The sequence below is a fragment of the Molothrus aeneus genome, chromosome 7, assembly GCF_037042795.1.
Source record: "Molothrus aeneus isolate 106 chromosome 7, BPBGC_Maene_1.0, whole genome shotgun sequence".
NCBI lineage: Eukaryota > Metazoa > Chordata > Aves > Passeriformes > Icteridae > Molothrus > Molothrus aeneus.
This window is the reverse complement of record NC_089652.1, coordinates 21590430-21609329: the sequence shown is the minus strand read 5'-3', so window position 1 is coordinate 21609329 and position 18900 is coordinate 21590430. Positions and strand designations below refer to the sequence as shown.

General features: G+C 37.7%; 1 protein-coding gene across 2 annotated transcripts in view; it reads right to left on the bottom strand.

The window, feature by feature from the left end:
* KCNH7 (potassium voltage-gated channel subfamily H member 7) overlaps positions 1–1827 on the bottom strand; it is a 205802-nt gene extending 203975 nt beyond the window's left edge. For both annotated transcript variants that reach the window (XM_066553653.1, XM_066553654.1), the window contains exon 1: positions 1486–1827. In XM_066553653.1, coding sequence (XP_066409750.1) covers positions 1486–1561 — 76 coding nt within the window. In that variant the 5' untranslated portion in view covers positions 1562–1827. The remainder of the gene's footprint in view (positions 1–1485) is intronic.
* Positions 1828–18900: the final 17073 nt, after the last annotated feature.

Genomic DNA, 18900 nt, shown 5'->3' with positions numbered 1-18900 from the left:
TTAATAAATCTATCTGGAATGTAACAGAAGAAAAGTTCCTAAAAACAAAAAACATGAAACGATTGTTATGCTGGAAACATTTTGCAAATTTCACTGAAGTTCTCTGTTTCCATCCATCCTCCTTTCCCAAACTCTCATCTCAAAGACATGTTCAAAAGTTTTCAACTCTTATTAGTTCGTTTCTGTTTACCTTTTAAACACACTATACCCATTGTAATTATAAACGTGACTGTGATACACTTACTGCTAATAACATTAATTTTTAGCTACTCAAATTCACAAGGGGATTGCTCACTTTATAAAATATTTTTACATTACACCAAGTAAACAGTGCAAGTCTTCAAAATTTTAAATATGTCTGTCTTTGAACACAGCGACATATCTGGAGATTTCATTTTACTTTTTCTGCTATCTTTCAGTCATGTTGAACTTTCACTATCACTTACCTATTTAGCAGCTAGTGCATTATTACTGTCAAAAAATCTACACTTCACTACATAAAAACTTGGAGTAGCAACACCAGCTTAATATAGATATATTAGGAGTAGCACTGTCTTTATTTTTTTCTCAAAAAATATAAATATTACACATGCTATTATGGGTTAAGTATATGGAAGTATATGAACTGGAATTACCTGTAAGGGCTCACACCAGGCTGATACTAAAATTATGTTAAATATTTAAATCAATGTACATATATCAAACTACTGTTTCTAAACTAAATTCATTTTAAGTATCAAGTGATCTTTCTTACAGCTAATAGGAAACCAGAATTCTGGCCAGGAAAAAAAGCACTTCAGCTTCAGCCTCCTCGACAGGTAGTAAACTGCTGCATTGGAAAAGATCTCACAGACTCTCCCTGAGGATGCATTTGCACTGGTTTGATAGATATTTTAGACTTACATAAAGAACAGAGAGAAATTTGACAGCTATATCTAAAGGCAGTCATGACAACAAGGTAAGAGAGTATTTCCTCTTAAATAACTCTTCTGCATATTTTCTCTTTCCTCTAAATCAAAGTCTGAAGTTCTGCTTTATTTTGAAAATGCAATTATTATTAACAGCATTAACAATCATAATAATAAATCTAGCCTATTTTTTAGACATTGCAAAGACAACAGGGTTCTACATTCTGCTTTTAGAGCCATCTCACTGGTTCAGAAGAAGGTAAGAGATATAACTTCTATAGCTGTACAATATGGATACAATCAACGATAAAAACTATTCCTTGAAATAGGATGGGAAAATAGCCCCAACCCCCCTCTCAAAAAAAACCCAAACCCAAACAAACCCGCTAGCCAATAATTCAAGTTAGTAATCTGTATTCTAGATCAAAAACATTGCTACTTCTGCCAGGGATCCCCTCCTTACCTCCGGGGTTTTCTTTGCAAGCTACAAACTTAAAAATAGTCTGGAGCTGCTGTCCATTTAGTCACAAGCAGAATAAAACTACTATAGCAAAATAGATAGAAAGCGAGAACTTACTTTGCCCTTCAAATTTTCGTATGATTGTACCCAAAAATGTATTTTGTGGTGCCACATGACCTCTGCGAACAGGCATGTTTGTACAGGTCTTCGGTTTTCTGTGCACAATGACTTCTCCAAGGATCTCCTACAAGGCTCCAGCCCAAAGCACCGAGCCAGCTACCCTTTGTGACAAATCATCGTCCTCTGGAGCTCGGAAATCTCTTCCCATTAGCACCACTTCTAGAGACACGCTTTTCCTATTGGAGTCAGATTCATCCCCCAGTTTCTTTCTTTTTCTTTCTTTCTCTCCTTGCTTTCTTTTCTATTTTTTTCCTGGAGGAGCTCGGACGCTATTGTCTGGGGCGGGTAGGGGTGGGGTAAGCAGGAGGAGGTGGCGGGTGGGGAAAGATTACAAGGGTAATCGATCTCTAGCACCAAACATCGCCAATTTTCCAAAGCAAATGGCTGTGACCCGGCAGTTTCCGACGCTGTAGTGGTGGTTTGAGGGCTGGAAGACTAATGTTTCTCCGCTGCCAGAGGGAGTGACGTTCCCCCCCTCCGGGCTTCACCACGGCGCGCAGCAGCTCGGATTACTCAAGCGTGGTTTAGCAAGAGCCAGCCAATAAATCTCTTCAAAACTCGGCGACAAACAGCGGCATCAGGAATAAGCTACACCCCAGCAGCACCGCGACGTGCCACATCCCCCACCGCGGCGGCTGCAGGGGTCAGCGGGGACCGAGGGCGATGGCAGCAGGGGGGCCCCGCTACCTCCGGTAGCCCCGGCGTCCCCGCCCTCCCGGCACCGCCGGCCCCTTCGCGGCCCCTGAGCGTGGCCCGCCGGGGAGCCCCAGGCGCTGGCAGGGCCGGGGGAGGGAGGGAAGCTGGTACACGCCCCGTCTGGGGCAGGGGGCGGCGCGAGTAGGGGTCGATGTTGAGCGATGGGGGAGCGGGGGAAGGGACCACCGGAGCCCTCGGCATCCTTCCTCTCCCCGGTGGAAGGGATTGCCGCCTCCTACGCAGCGTGACCCAGGCGAGGGCTTCCCCTCGCCACACGACCCCCTCTTGGGAGGAAGGGGGATTCCCCCGGCGCCGAACGCCGCTCCCGGGCAGGTGCCAGACCCCGTTCGGGGCCGAGCGAGCGGCGCGGAGGGCGCGCCGGGTCCCGCGGGTGCGGGGGCTGAGCTCGGCACGGAGCCCTCGCCCGGCCCGCGGCGGCACCGAGCGGGTGCCGAGGCCGCCCCGCCGCTGAGCGGCTGCCCGGGACCGCGCTCCGCCCCGGGGCCGGGGCCGCGTCGGGGCGCGGCGGCCGCTCGGAGCTGGCCGTGGTGCTGGGGCCGCCTCGCCGGCGCGCACGGAGGCGCCGCTGCCCGCGCTCGGGCCCGGGGAGCGCCAGCCTCCCCCCACCTGGCTCCTCTCAGCTTCTCCCATCCCACAGGAATAGCTAGGGAGGCTCCCGGGGGAAGCGGGTATTATTTTCAGGCTGTAATTAAGGCTTCCTGCCCTACCCAGCAGGCAAAACTGTGTGCGTTCGGCACGGCTCGGCGAGGTGACACTGGGAGGGAGATGGGGGCCGCCATGCGATGCTGGAAAGGCATCTCTAGGGTAGTGCAAAGCACCGACGGCCTCTTAATAAACTCATAGGGCAAAAAGAGAGAGGCACCTGAGCACCGTTCTTTGTAATCTCAAGCACAGGATATTGAGCCGGCAAACCACCGCTTCCCACCTGTTCTTCCGCAGCACAAACAGGTGTTTCCTTATTCCTGTGAGCTTTTCAGAGGTGTGGCCCTTTGTGTCACTGTTACCGTGTGTCATCCTCTATATTTCTCAGAGGTGGGGCACAGTCTCTTGAGTATGAGGGTGCATTTCAGGACTAATTTAATTTAATCTCAGCGGAATCATCCTGGATTTACACAAGTGTGAATGGTGTCTGAAAATAAAATTTATATATACATAAACTGTATTAAGATGGCTTCATATTAATTGACTGTATACTAATTACAAAGCCTAGGCTACATGAAGGGATATATAATCAGATATGTAATCAATTTTAGGAAGTGAGCATTGCTTATTTGCAGAAACAAATGCTAAAATCTCTATATACAGAGGTATGAATCAAAAGAAAAACATCCATATATGTTTTGTAATAATATTTGGAGAACTCATTTTTTTGACTCTGATAAACATTAGAAAAAAAATCTCAAAGTATTTTTGAATATTTTTCTTCTGGATAGTGGATGAGCCTTCAAGTTCAATTTTTCTCTTATTGCTCTTTGTCTTTATGAAAAACATATATTTCTCTGAAAATGTATTAATGTTCCCAAACACAGTAGTACAAAGAGTGAAGAGGAACATACTTATTTTAACACTTTCTATAATACCTAACATCTTGTTAAGTCATAATGGCCAGCAGTGACATAATTTTCATTTTTACATTAAAAACATCACTTTGATATATCTGTAACAGCAACAGAAAATAATCACAATAAAACTTTATGGAACAATCACAATAAAACTTTATGGAACAATCAGCGTTTGCTTCTAGTATTGAACAATTAGTAGCAAACAAGATCAACTACAGGCTAGTAGGGTCCAGAGTCCAGTGCTTTAGATGCCTGTCTGGAAAGAAAACAAGAAAAAAAAATACATTTAAGAATTCAAATTTCACTGAAGCCCCAGCTTTATGTTAAATTTGAGAGTGACACTATGCTTGCCTGAAAACTGAAGGCACCAGAACTCCATGATTCTGGGAAAATTTTTTTGTTCTGTCTCCCAGTGGTAGCTTGAATTTTGATGTTGATTATAATATTATGAATGTATATTATAGTCCTCTTTTTCCCCCCTTTTTATCCACCTTGGTTGTTTGGTTAAGAACTGATCAAGATAACTCCAGTGAAAGAGAGATAACTGCTGCTGAAAGACAAGATCTGAGATGTGGTTTTTAGAAGGGAATGAATTCACAAGAATGATGGGTTGTAATAACTACAGGAGCAATAGGTGACATCAGAAAATCTTTTGTTGTGGTGATTTGCACTCCTACAGTCTTGTAGATGATCTATTGCTCCTGGAGTGCTTAATGCTCGTTGTGCTTATTGCTTGATAATTTTCTGTAGCAAGAAAGCAAAGAAGTGTGAGAGGAAAATATATTAAAATTGGACAGCTAACAACAAGCAAGCACAAAGTAATGTGGAAGAATTTGCATTTGATTGGGAAAACATGCATGCAAGTGGGAAAGTTTGAATTCATTATAAATATGCGTCTCTACTGTGATTAGAGAAATGGAGTATGCCATAGAGATATGTATTTTATCTATAAAGCTGTACAGTTTCTAACTTTGCAAGGACCGAAATACCGAGGGAGGATGTCTCCGGAGCTGAAGCCCATCCTGCATGGCCGATGCCGTGTCCTCTGCCCTCTTGTGGCGCTGGTCCTTGCAGCGCCACCCTCGCCACAGCCCAAGGACAGCTCTCCTGAGCACGGCTGCTCCTCAGCAGAACTGTATTTGGCATTTCCTGGCCTCAAGGAGAGCAGCTGATTTTGAAATGATGGTTACAAAGTTTTCACTGGAATTTTAAATACTTCTCAAGTTCCTTAAGTAAATTTTGAGGACTATATGCCTAAAGATGTATTACTAATGTGTTGCCACACCTTGGCAGTTAGCAGTTAAACCTGGTACTGTCAGGAAAAGATGGCTCTGGGGAAATGGCTCTAATCATATTTGCCATCATATTTTTGGTGGGAAAAAAAACCCCCAAACAACAGGACTCAGATTTAGTCCAGCATTCCTATCATATTTGACTTTTCAAAGTCTTATGTTTGCCCTCCTGTACACAGAAGTTTAAGTGCATTCCTATTTGAATAAACACTTTTTGTACTGGAGCAAAATATGGTTCTTTCTTTCTTTCTTTCTTTCTTTCTTTCTTTCTTTCTTTCTTTCTTTCTTTCTTTCTTTCTTTCTTTCTTTCTTTCTTTCTTTCTTTCTTTCTTTCTTTCTTTCTTTCTTTCTTTCTTTCTTTCTTCATCCACTTATGTTACATATGCTTACAACTTTAAATAAGGCTGGAATTGTCTTCAGAGCTGTCAAAAGCAATATTGAGACTTTATTTTTAATCCCATTTTAGGCTAAGATAGAATTTGTGATTCTCTGACAGGTGGATGTCTTTTATTATCACCTTTAGTTTATATCAGTCTTGTTTTCTCATCTCTTTACTCATTTATGTCTTTCCAGAACTTCAAGTTATAGCTCTAGATTTTGTTTTGGTCCTTCACAATAGTAATGATCATCATTTAGATTATGACTCTCTGTGCTTGAGGCTCAGGCAAAGTATGCAGTTGCTGGGGACAGCAGACTGCCAAATTACTTCTGTTGGAGAAGATAGAAATCAACTACTTGAACGTCATGAGCGTCGAAAGAGCAAATCTCTGCTGATGCTACTGAGAAAGGCACTAGGTGAGTGTGGTAGCAATTGCTGCTGCCAGAGCTGGCTTCCTCAAGCAATACTTTGTATTTTCTTGCACTGTGCTGATGCCTTGGACACCAGGTCATTCTTAATCCTGAAGCCACATGGTCTACACAGAAAAATGGGAATGCTTCATTATTGGTGTTACAAAATTCATCTTGAATTAGATCTGATTATGGTTAGTTTGTGTTTCACTTTTTCTGTCTAAAATAAAGGCTCCTATTCCTGGCAAGACCACTAAAGCCAATGGGATTACACAGAGGCAATTATTATATTTGGCCTTAAGGCATTCATCATCATTGTGTCTGCATATGGGTCTTATTAGTATTCAGGACTTCAGATATATACATGGGAGGAAAGACTATCAGGTTTTTAGGATGACAAAAGAAGTGTCTGCATGAAATTACAGTCTAAAAAGTGATTAAAAATTTCTATTTAATTTTACAGCTAGTTTAATCAGTAATAAAAAAAAGTTATATTTTGGATTTCATTCAATGTATATTTTACATGTAATTCACTCTGAGACAGTAATTTGATGACAAGAATTTGAATTATAAATGCAAAATCCATAAGGCAGAACTTACATGTGCTATATTTCCTAGTCTATTAAAGGTAACATCACATGGGAAAAGAGTAAGACAGCAAGCAACTTTACTTTTTCTGTAAGGATTCACAAAAAGTTGTTAGTTATCCTACAGTATCCATTGTTATTATTATGTGCTACATTAGAATGCTTAGGTATTCAGAACCTCCTGAGTTAGGATCATTTTGGAATTAGCAGGTACAGGTATGAAAAGAGAATTACAAAAACCATCAATATATCCATTTACTCAAGGCCCTGCCAGTGGATAGTTCCCTTTAGTATATTTGCATTTGTATTATTCATTTAGGATTTAAATTATTCAAGCAATGAGGCTTGCACTTCTTCCTCTGAGAGACTCTTTCAATATCTCTCTGTCTCACCACAGGGCTTCATTCCCTTGTACTAAGCCACAGTTTTGGTGTGGGCGCTTGCCTTGGGGGTTACAGCATTTAGATGCACGCTGTGTTTCCCTAGGTTCTTGGCCTGGAACAGGCACTTCAGGCTATTCTGCGCTGACCTTCTCTGGCCAATTTAGAGCATCAGGAATGATCCCAGCATGTGCTGTTCCTCTGCAAGATTTTCTAGCTAGATTACAGTGCTATGACTCTATGATTCTGACAGCTGTCAGTCCATAAAGAATGCTGATTGTAATTAGGAAAGACATGGAACATATTTCTATTAATTTATTTGTTTCCTTTTACCATATATGGAAGAATTTTAATGGTGTACAAATCTAGTACCTTGCTCCATATAATTGTGAGTAATTCTGTACCACAGGGAAATGTAATTGAAGATAAATATATGCATTCTCCATAATTTGTCTTCCATTATAACATATACCAGGTATGATCTTTTTTAATATTAGTTTGTGCAAATTCGTGTAAGAACGGCTATGCTTATTATATGAAAAATCTTAAGTTTTAATCTCTTTAGAAGTATATGCCTAGAAAATATCATATAAGCTAGGAAAGGGAAAAAATTCATTGCTAAAGCATGAAAAATTAAATTATTGTCTGTAAGTTACTAACTGAACTAGATCCATACATTTCTAAAATTAATTATCTTTGTACCAAATTCCAGTTGCCTTCTCCACAGTGCATTCTCATATTAAGTGTTAGGACTGCCATCTGTCAGGTGAGGCACATTCCTTTTCTTAGCTTCTCCCTTGAATAAACTGTGGTTAGAATTCCTTCTTCTACATCTGCATATTCTGAATGTATTTTTATCAATAATGATGAGAGAGTGCACCTTGCATTTGGATCGGATTTTTAGCGAATTCCAGCTCTCACCCTAAAGCCAATGAAAAGTACAGCAATGGCCTAGACCTTCCTGAGGTTACAAGGTTGCTGGTTTTGCCTGAAGTTCCTCCTAGTTTAGCTGCAGCAGGGTTCTGTGTTGTGTGTCCTCAGGGGAAGGCAGCCTCAGCTAGGACCCAGCACATTCTGTGCTTGCACAATTTCCTTTCATAATTTTAAAATGGTTTCATTTCCAAACAATAATAATAAAAATGGGCCATATCAAATTCTTTCACAAAACGAAATTACTGTTCTGAACCAGTTTTGTAGATAACCCTCTCTGCTGGTGGAGTTAACTTCAGAGAGGTCACAAGACGAAGATTGTTTCTACTCTTCAGCCTTTTACCTTAGATCAGGGTAGAGGAGCTGAATTCCTGCTTGGATGATATTTCCATAGCTAGTTTAGCAAGCAGTAAATAGCCAGAACTCCTCTTTTCCTTTCCTCTGCCCTACAGCAAATGGCAGTGTGGCAATGCTGAGCAGCTGTAGGGGAGAAAAAGGACAGCAGCTGCTCTGAACTTGGTTCATGGTAACATTTTTCTTGAGAGTGGCCAGGAGGCAGTGAGACCTTTTTTCTGCTTTGGACAGTATCAGATTGGATACGCTCTCAAAGAGTCCATATACATATACAAATCATATACAAATATCTTTCCAGCACAGATAAATATTAAGATGAATAAAATATAGTTTTGAAGCATATAAGTGATTCTTTTTGGACACCGGTATCCTGGTAGTCCAAAAATACAAGATTTTTTTAAAATTTCAATAGATTTTTTAATTTCAATAGATAATTTAATTTCATTAATATATAATTAATTTTATTCAATAGATAATTTAATTTCAATAGATAAGATTTTTTTTAATCTCAATAGATAAATATAGGGTTTGTTTTGTTCCCTTTCCTTGGGCTGATCTGATACATTATGATTTTGGATAAATTTTGTTCCCTTTTTCCCTTTATGTCATGTTTCCTATTGTTTTCAAATTTCTGTCTTCCCTGTTTGACTACTGTCAATACTACTACTATATCTACTAGGTATAGTCAGTTTGTGCTTTTCAGCCCCAAAGGCAGAGGAATAGAAGGAACAGGGAGATGGAAGTACAAATGGACCAGAAACTGACCTGAAACTGGCCAGAAATTATAACATGCACTGAACTTTAGAGCCAAAATTAAATATAAATTGAAACATTTTAGGGGGAAAAATAATTTCCATCAACTTTAAATACAATTTCAAATGTGTATTCCAGCTTGAGAATGTTTTTGCTGTTCCTAAGAATGTATGTTATGTATCCCCAAAGACCTTGTAGACCTCAGTCAGACTGCAGTAAGCTTGAGAAATTTGTATATATGTCCCAGAACACAGTAAAGCTAATAAATTCCTATTTCACTCATAAGAAATAAACCCCACCAAAGCAGTATGAGGCTTTAGTGTCAATGGCTCCATACAATCTTGATCAAGTGAATTTAATTTTCCTATAAATATCTCAATAGTAGTACATTGTGTTTCTATGTTAATTTTTTAGTGTTTCATACCTTCTTTGCTCTTTCTGCATTCTGTTAACATATTTTACACAGTCACTTCATCTAAATAAAGTAACTGCAGTTTCTACACTGTGCTCACTTAGTCATTAACGATTTTATTATTAGCATATTCTAACACTCAGTTCTGTAGGCGAAGCTTTCTCCACCTGCCATGTATATTTTCTCCCTACAACTGTATTTTTCCACATTTATTTTTCAGTATTATTCTCACAGTAATAATATTTCTCTGTAACTGTGTAGAGTCCAGAATTGTATAGACTTATTCTTTCTGACAGTGTACTTATCAGTGCTTTTGTTCACATTGCTGTCAAAAATAATCTGCAAATATCCAGTTCACACATTTCTTTTTCAATATTTCCACTCTTCTTTCCTAATACCATAGCATGAGGTCATGTCTAATTATATGACAAAAATTGGCATTTGTCTATATTCATTTGAAGAGATGCTCATATCCTGAAACAGCATTTTCCTCCTCAAAAGTAGTGTGAGCTGTCTGTGCAGGTAGATTACATGCATTATAGGCTAAATATACAAACTCAGGTGCCTGTCTGGAGCCAACATCTCCAGAGTTGTATCAATACAGCTGCAAATGAATGGGGAGATTTTTCATCAGTGCTAAGCACTGTATTCAATAACCCTGCTGAAGCCAATATGAAATATGAACGGCAGGTATTTGACAAGTGAGAGTTTTGCTCATTATCTGTGATGACAGAGAGAGATAATCAAATGACATATGTTGTTTTGTGAAAGTCTTCTGCTGCCTAAGATAGAATTTATTTACATAATCTCTCCTGTATTTCCGATCTCTACCATTATGGCTATTTGGTTGCAATACGAATAAGATATATTTTCAGTTTACTTTTCCAGCACTTGTCTTCCATACAGTTCAATTTATTTGGCAGGATGAATAATAACTTCAGGTTAAAGTCAACTTTTCTGCCAGTAAAGAGTAATAAATCCACTGCTATGCTAAAATACATATTCAGAAGTAGCAAGATTACCTCATCATAACGCATTCATTTATTTTGCATTTTTCTTTTTATCATCCTTTGTTCAGTTATTTAAGATAGGTGCATATTAGATCACAGTAGAAATACTAATTTGGTTGATGATTATAATTTAAACTATTTTTATACTTTGTATTTATTTTCACAATATTATAACCAAACTATCCAGATATGCTTTTTCAAAGACGACTTCCTCTGTACATGCTGTAGCACCCAAAGCAATCACTCAGAAACTGTGCTTTAGCTCAGTATTCAGGCCCCTCACAGGTGATTTTGAAAGTCTGATTTCACAAGTCTTGAAAAAAAATCAATATAGACATACATTAATTTTTATGCTGTTTGAGCTAGATAAATATTCATTTACTGATTTTCCTCATATGCTGTGTCAAGCACATCTAAGATTTTAAATCCACCATGTTTTTGTGTTAGGTTAGGGACAATAATGCACAACTTAGATGACTGCCTATCCAATCTTGCCTCCAGACTTTCACATCCTGACAGATGCATGGGCAGATTCAGATACAGAACTGTACTGCTGAAAACATAGGCCTTGTTTTTATTCCAATTTATCATGAAAAAAATGAACTGATAAAGTCATATTAAGTATGAGTGAAAATATTTCCTAAAGACACTTCTAATTTTTCTTAGGATTTATTTTTTTTCCCAGGAAATACTGACATTTTGGGAAGTGAACATTCCAAATCAGAGGACTGTACTGAGGGAGAATTTGTGATAATCTCAAATAAAGATTTCATCATACTGGCACCCAAAAACTCAAGACTGCTGTGATTCATCTGACAGTAAATATCAATTTTCAGACCTTGTCAACTAACCCAATTTAGGGCTATACATCCCTTGAGGGTAAGGGGTACAAAATAAATCTTCAGTTTAAGACAAAACTATAATCCTGTTTAGTGCTTCAGTAGTCCTTTCTCTGCTAAACTCACCTAGCCACGATGATTGCCCAAAGCCATGCATTCCCCTTCCCTAGGGGAATGGACATTCTCAAGACTGAGCTACATAAAGCCCTAAACCACCTGGTCTCACAATTTCTCTGACACTGTTTTAGGCAGGACATTGCACCTTCTGAGGTTGCTCACAATCATATTATCATATGATTCCACGATGGTATGTTTGATAATTTCAGATATACTGAGACTTGGTTTCTGATTATCCAGAATATGCAGATGAGGTTTTAATTATGCCACTTCTTTCCCTCTATAATATCTATGTGCTGGCCTCATAGGGCTCCCTGAAGCATGTGGTTCCATTTCTACCATTAGCTGAAATCATCAATGGTATAAATAGGATTCCCTAGACTTGAGATGTTCCATAAGTGATACATAATTGATTTACATTTTAAAAGACATCACACATACACGTGTATACGTGCAGGATACTTGTCTGTGATATCTGAAACCTTTTCAGATGGAACATTAAATATAAATACACAGTATTTGCTTGTACCCTTTGTTCTTCTTTCTTAACTATCTGAACAGAAGCGGCATTTACCCTGGCTCTCAGAGCTACTTTGCATCAGTGCTGCTTTTCTCTCATGAGAGTTCAATGTCTTCTAGTAATATTTGTTAATCTGCCATAAAGTACTTCCAGTTCTATAATTATTTCTTTAAGTTCAGGGATAAGACTTTAATTTCTTCCACTGCTCCCTTGTGCTGGCATAGCGCAGGAACTTTGCTGATCCTTCTCACAGATGCAAGCTCATGACTACATTGCTTGGTTACCAGATTTCCCTTTTCCTCTTTATTGTATCTCTCTATCCTCAGCACTGACATGTTTGCCTTTTCAGTAGTCAGGTGAACAGGATAATTTGAATAACTGCTATAGAAGTAAAGACTCAAGGGGTTTGATTTAATTTTGTTTAAATATTAGTATATGAAATGTGATCTGTTAGGGAGTAGTAGAATCACCGTGCAGATGACAAGCGTCAGGCAGATCTTATTACCTGGAATAATTGAAAACTGTCTGCTTTCTATAGTTTTACTTGGCCTTCCTCATCTAAGAGTTTAAAAAATTATGTACTGCTCTTGATTAATTCTAAAAAAGGACCATAAACTAACTTAGTTCTAGTTCAGTTTGCATGAGAAGTAGTGAAGGCAGGTGCACCAGCCAATGCTCAAAGGAGACAGGTGTGTGGATGAACATTAGCCAAAGTGTGCATGTGAGAATAATTTGGATTGGAATAATCATGTTCAAAAGAATAAATAGTCATAAGAGAACAATTTATTCATCTCAGTTCTCATAAACTAACTTGGGATCCATGTTTTGTCATCCAGAAGATTCTGAGATTGGGGTCCCATTTGTGTCATTTGCTTTAGACATGAATAACCTCAGGATTCTGTTTTGTATGTTTTAGTCTCTCCTGTTGATCTTCTAAGTGAACATTTTACTGCCAGAAAGAATTCCTGAAAGTCAAAAAAGAAAAGGAAAAGAAAAACAGGAATTATCAATATTCTGTTTAATATAAATATAATTACATTTGCTGCTTGAACACATTTATGGGTGCTCACTCACATTTATGGGTGAATTTCAGACAAGCCAGTAGGTATCAGTAGGTAGTACATACATGATAAGCAAAAAATATTGTATGTATTTTTAACCCACAAGAATGTGAATAGCTGTGGGTCTTGGAACACTTTATCAATTTATGAATCTAAGAAACTATAGAGCGTTGAAATCCTTCCAAAATAGTTCACACTTGAGACAGATCATGGCATATGATAATCTGGTAGCAGTGCCCTGGCTATAATGCTATCTGCTTTTCTTATGTGAAAATACCTCAGGAAGGTTGGGAGCATGATAGTGATATGTGACAATCACTACCTAAAAGCACATCTAGTTCAAGCCAAGAGAAAGTTAGATTAGGGGGGGAAATAATAGTTATTTTTGCCTAAAATATGTATAGAATTAAAAATCTCTAGCATTATATATAACCAATTCTGTCAATAATTGTATTTTACACGTTATTTAGTTTTAAAAATTTTACATTTCTGGATAAATAACAACTTGTCAATCACTTCTGTGTTTAGTGATTAAAAGACTTTCTTGACATCTGCTATCTTTAACAACTGCTAGCTAATTTTACCTATAATTTGCTCTCTATGCTATATAATGTCTCTGTAGAGTTGCTATGTTTCCTATTTTTTTGGATAGCTGGGATTCAGATGTGTATACTTAGGATATTCTTCAATAGCAGTAAATTTCTGAAAGGTAGCAAGTGATTCAGTTTTTAAGGAAGATTTTTTTCCTTTGTTCAATTAAGCAAATTACTGTGGGAGTGATCCAGTAAAACAGAAGAAAATTATAGGATTCGGACTTTTATAAAAGAAGAGGAAAGAGATGCTTTTTTTTAGGGGGTCTTAGTCTATTATAGATCTCTCCAGAACTCTTAACTTTCCATGGACAAGTGTCCCTCCTCTTCCTCTCTTCCCATTGGTTGCTGTATCAGTCAGATTCTAACAGGCACCATTCCAGCCTGTGTTCATGAAACATTTTGCAGACTGTGTTTTAGATAGGAGGTATTTACATTATTTTCTTGATAGGAATTTTTTCTCATTCTTTTTATTAAACACTCTCCTGTTTTTTATAGTTATATATATATATATATTTAGTAACTTATACTTCCCTAGTAACAACATCCCCAGCAAATATGCATTTTTAGCAGAATCATGGCCTAAAACATAGGCTGCAAATGACAATAGACTTCCCTGCAACCTACTGCTACTAAAGCGTTTCAATATGCAAACACACCTACTTTAAGGCTTGTTTTACTCTCTCACTTCTAATAATTTTAAGGGATCTAATTATACTCTTTCTCTCCAGAGAATACACTGAATGAAGGGTTATTCCACTGAAGTCAGTACTGCCATATAGTACAGAATTAGAGTCAAAAGTCCTGATCCTCTGGTGAAAAAATAAGAAGGTGCCATGGCATTAGAAGTTAACTGGTTTATACATATGCATACCCAAGTTAATAAAAAGATAACAAAAACGTTTTCCTTCAGTCTACAGCTGTAATTAGGCAGCTAAGTTTACACAAAGCAAGATTTCTGATATCCAGCCCAGCTTCTAAAACTTTGCCTTTTAAAGGTAAAGCACCAGACTGTTTTATCCAGGGTCTTTGTAGCTGGGTTTAGATACCTGTTTTTTAGGTGTTGAGCAAATGAAGCAAAATCCATTTGAATTCTATTTCTATCTTTAAAATAAAACTTCCAAGGGAATTCTATTTCTGTCTTTAAAATGAGATGGAGGAAAAAGTGAAAGAATCCAGTAAGTGGCTCATTAAAATGTGTAATAGGACTTGAAAATTCTGATTTAATTTTTTTCTTATAAATTAGGTGTAAGTTCCACTTGCTGCTATTGGGATATTTTCTTTTACAAATACTTTAAACAAATAAGTAGGTTATTATAAGCAGGGGTGGTCTCCTACCTTCATAACCCAAACCATTAACCTTATAATTAGATACAGATGTCTGTCTCAATGACAGTATTTTTTGGTGAAAATACTGCCAAGTTTTGGTCATAGAATCACATGACTCTTCAATGTCCCTGTGCTCACAATGTCACTTTCATATTTGTATTTGCTTCCAAGCCAACTTTGTTATGAAAGCAAAAAATCTGCAAGTTACACAGTAGCTAATCCTTGAAAGAGAGTGTACCTATAATTATGATCACAGGAACAGGCAATCTACAAGAGTGTGTTTACTCTGGGCTGCGTTCATCAGAAATCATCCATGAAAGCCTGTGGCAGGTACTGAAGGCCATGGATCATGGCTCTGCCAGGCTATTCATTTAAGCTTAACTCTTAAAATAGTGTGAAGGCTGCATTGTTTTAATCAATCAGTCAAGAATGTCAGGAAGCAGAATATGAAGTCTTATCAGGGAAATTGAGTGGCACTCCAGCATATTTGTGATAGTTATTGCACTTTATATGTGTTTTATGGTAAGTCTCTGTTTCACAAGTTAGCAACTGTAGCAGGTTTCTGTATTCTCGCACTGAGAAGCAGCAGAAAACTGCATTATAGCATTAGCCAGGTGTGATGGTAGCTTTTTGGGATTTATATACTCTTTCTTCAATTTCATTGGATGATTGGATGAAAATTTACTTTCTCATAAAAGTTTCCTTCATTTTCTGAGTTTGATACCAGCTCATGCTTGATTAATTTGCTGTCATACTGTTATCTATGTGGCCATACCTGTTAACCAGTTTAACTGAGTAATTTTTTTTTTTTTAATCAGAGAACACAAGGATAAAGTGGGAGAATAAGTGGAATGTAATGGAATATCCTTGTATTCTCAAGGTACAGTGGGGATGACTCTCTCCTTGGATACCAGTTAAACCAACAGTGTTGGTGCCAACAGCATTCCTGCAGACATGTAATATGGTCAGAGAATAGAGCTGGCTTTAGGTGAAGATATGAACTCTCACCTGCAGAGCATTTAAAGAAAAGACTTAGTGCCAGGTTTTCCTTGATTTTTAAGCTTGGCCTTACTAAGCTAACAGAAGTGATGAATTATGTACAGGTACACTGACTCCCTTTAGAAAAGAGATCATGTACCTTTAGTACTGATTTTGAATCCTCTTCTTTAAATAGAAATGCTATTGATGGAGGGAAAAGCTGCTGTCAGATTGCTATGTTCTGTCTATAATCTATTTGCTGTAAAATGGAAAATGACCCAGGGAAATAAATGTGTTATGCAAGTCTGGGTAAGAAATCTCTAATAGAAAATGTTTATTTAAAGAGAAACATAGTTTTCCTGCGTATGTGTTACAGATTTTAAAAGATCTAAACACCTGGGGCTGGTAGTTGTCTGTGCTGTCCTTGCTAATGTGAGAGGAATCCAACCAGTGTATTGACTAAAATCTTTGCATGTTTACATCATGTCTGCTGGGTGTTTACATTTTTAAATGGCACGTACCCAGGAATCTGAAAAGAAACCAAGCAGAGATAATTTAGCACTTCGAAATGAAGTACCTAATATCTACACTTTAAAGCAAGGCTATTGCCAATTCAGTCAGTCACCAACCAAAGGCATTAGAAAGAAATAGGAATGAATAAATAGCATATGTGAAGAATTTGATTTTAAATTAATCTTAAAATCATAGAATCATTTAGTTTGGAAAAAAACCCTTTAAGATCATGGAATCCAGCTGTTAACCTGCCAAGTTCACCATTAAATCATGTCTCTAAGTGGTACAACCACATGTCCTTTAAATGCCTCCAGGGATGGTGACTCAACCACATCCTTTGCCAGCCCATTCCAATGCCTGACAATTTCTTCAGTGCAGAAAGTTTTCACAATATCGAACATTAAACTCTTCTGGAGCAACTTGCTGCCTTTTTATGGACAAGCTCCAGAATCTCAGTGTCTTTCTAGAAGAGAGGGGCCTAAAATGAACTTCCTGACGGAGTTCAGGAAGTGTTTGGGCAATGCTCTTGGGCACATGGTGTGACACTTGGCAAAGGTGCTGAACAGGGCAGGGAGTACAAATCAATGATCCATGTGGGTCCCGTCCAACTCAGCATATTTTGTGATTCTGTGAAATGGCAGCATGAAAAAGGGTGTGGCTCTGTAGGATGTGTACAGTTTAGATTCAATGTCATTATTTTCATTATGTAAACTGCCAATGGGAAAAAAAACCAAAACAACAGAAAGCTGATAGGGATAGCCAGGTTATTTCTACTATTTACTTGGATGAACATAAATTAAATTTTCAGGTATTTGTTCCTGTATATTTATGTATGACCCAAAATTTTTCTCTTTATGTTAGTACTGCTTTGGTTCTTGATTCACATTATCATACGGCAAATGAGAAAATAGTTATTTTTCTAAAATTTATTTCTGAATAAAGAAATAATTTGGTATTTAAATAGGCAAGAATTTGGAAAGGTATTGTTACACATTTCTAGATAAAGAGTAGCATTATATGTATGAAAATATTCTGTGACATCAATCATGCTTCATTTTTAAAGAAATGGATAAAATACTCATTTTCAGTTGTGAACTCTCAACTGTGAGTTCACAAAGATCTGCCAGTTAAATCATGCCAACCATTATGAAAATACTATGGTCAATTGCAAAGTGTACTATAAATATGACACACCTTATAAATGCCTATTCCCCAATTATCATCTGAACTTTGTCATAGTGAGAGAACATTAAACAGGATAGTTTTACCCGACCTATAGAGTTAAATATTAGCTAACTTTAGGTTAAAAATATAAGCAAAATAAAGGCTTCAACTTTGATCAAAAGGGGGAATTGAATAAATGAAATCTAAACTGTGCAATTTGACTGTTTCACACAGAGGAAGCGTAGAAACAATGGATAACAATTAACAAAATGGTAATTCCCTGGATACATGCAAAGACTATGGGGAAAAAAAGAATAAAAATTGCCAGAACGAACCTCATGTACATAGTCAGGTAAGCAAATTAATGACACTTTGTATCTGCTTGGCATAAGTTCTGAGCAATTCACTGTTATTCAGTTGTGTCAGATATCACTGAAACATCCAAGAATAAAAACAGTAATTGAAAATTGTGACCAATTAAGGATATGAAGGGATTATAAGCATTATTCATGCTTTTTTCACTTCTATGGCCCCTCAATTTGATGGCAAATCTATTTCTTTCTATATTAAATCCCTAAGTGTCTCAGGATATTTAAAGAATATTTTTATAAAGTGCATCTGTCTCTGGAATAAAAGATCAGAAATGTGCTGATTTCATCAGGTCAGGGCTGTACCATTTTGTGTTATTCAGATATCTGGCTAAATTCTTTAAATTTTATTGAAAAATAAAACTTGGGAAATATGACCACATGAAAGTCATATTGACCTTAAGAAAGACACTAAAACAAGTTGGTGGACTAAAATACATAGGAATACACCCCCTATATAAAGCATCAGAAGATAGAAATCTGTGACTGTATTGACACTGAAACACAGCAGTTTCCATGTTGTTTGAACTCAATGATCTTACAGGTATTTTCAGCTTTAATGATTATATGATTCTATAAATGATTCCGCTTAGATCATTAGAACAGTCCCATCATAATATCCAGTTTTTCATTAAGGCATAACAAATTTAGACTTTTTGCATGGCCATCAGATTTTGGAATTATCTAACAGGACTTAAGTGCCTCATTCTTCATAAATCAGCAGAAGTGTTTCCTTATTGTGATAGCTAAAAAAATCTCAGTTATTGAGTTTGTTGACATCTTATCTAGTAGTTTTAAGAGATGATTCCACTGCATTAGGGTGCTGACTTTAACATCACAGCTTCAGAAGCTGGCATTAATGATATATGTTTCCAAAAAGTCCACCCTTTCCTATCTCTGCCTTCTTGTTTTGCTCCTGTGCCGCCTACTCCCGTATGCCAGAGCAAGTGTTCATGTACTCACAGCTCAGGTTGAAATCAACCCAGAAAAAGAATTGGTAGAGGACAAAACTTTCTCTTTTAGCAGGAACCCAAAATATGTACGCTTAAAATAATGATGCACTTAAGAAATCTGAGTAAAGCACTGG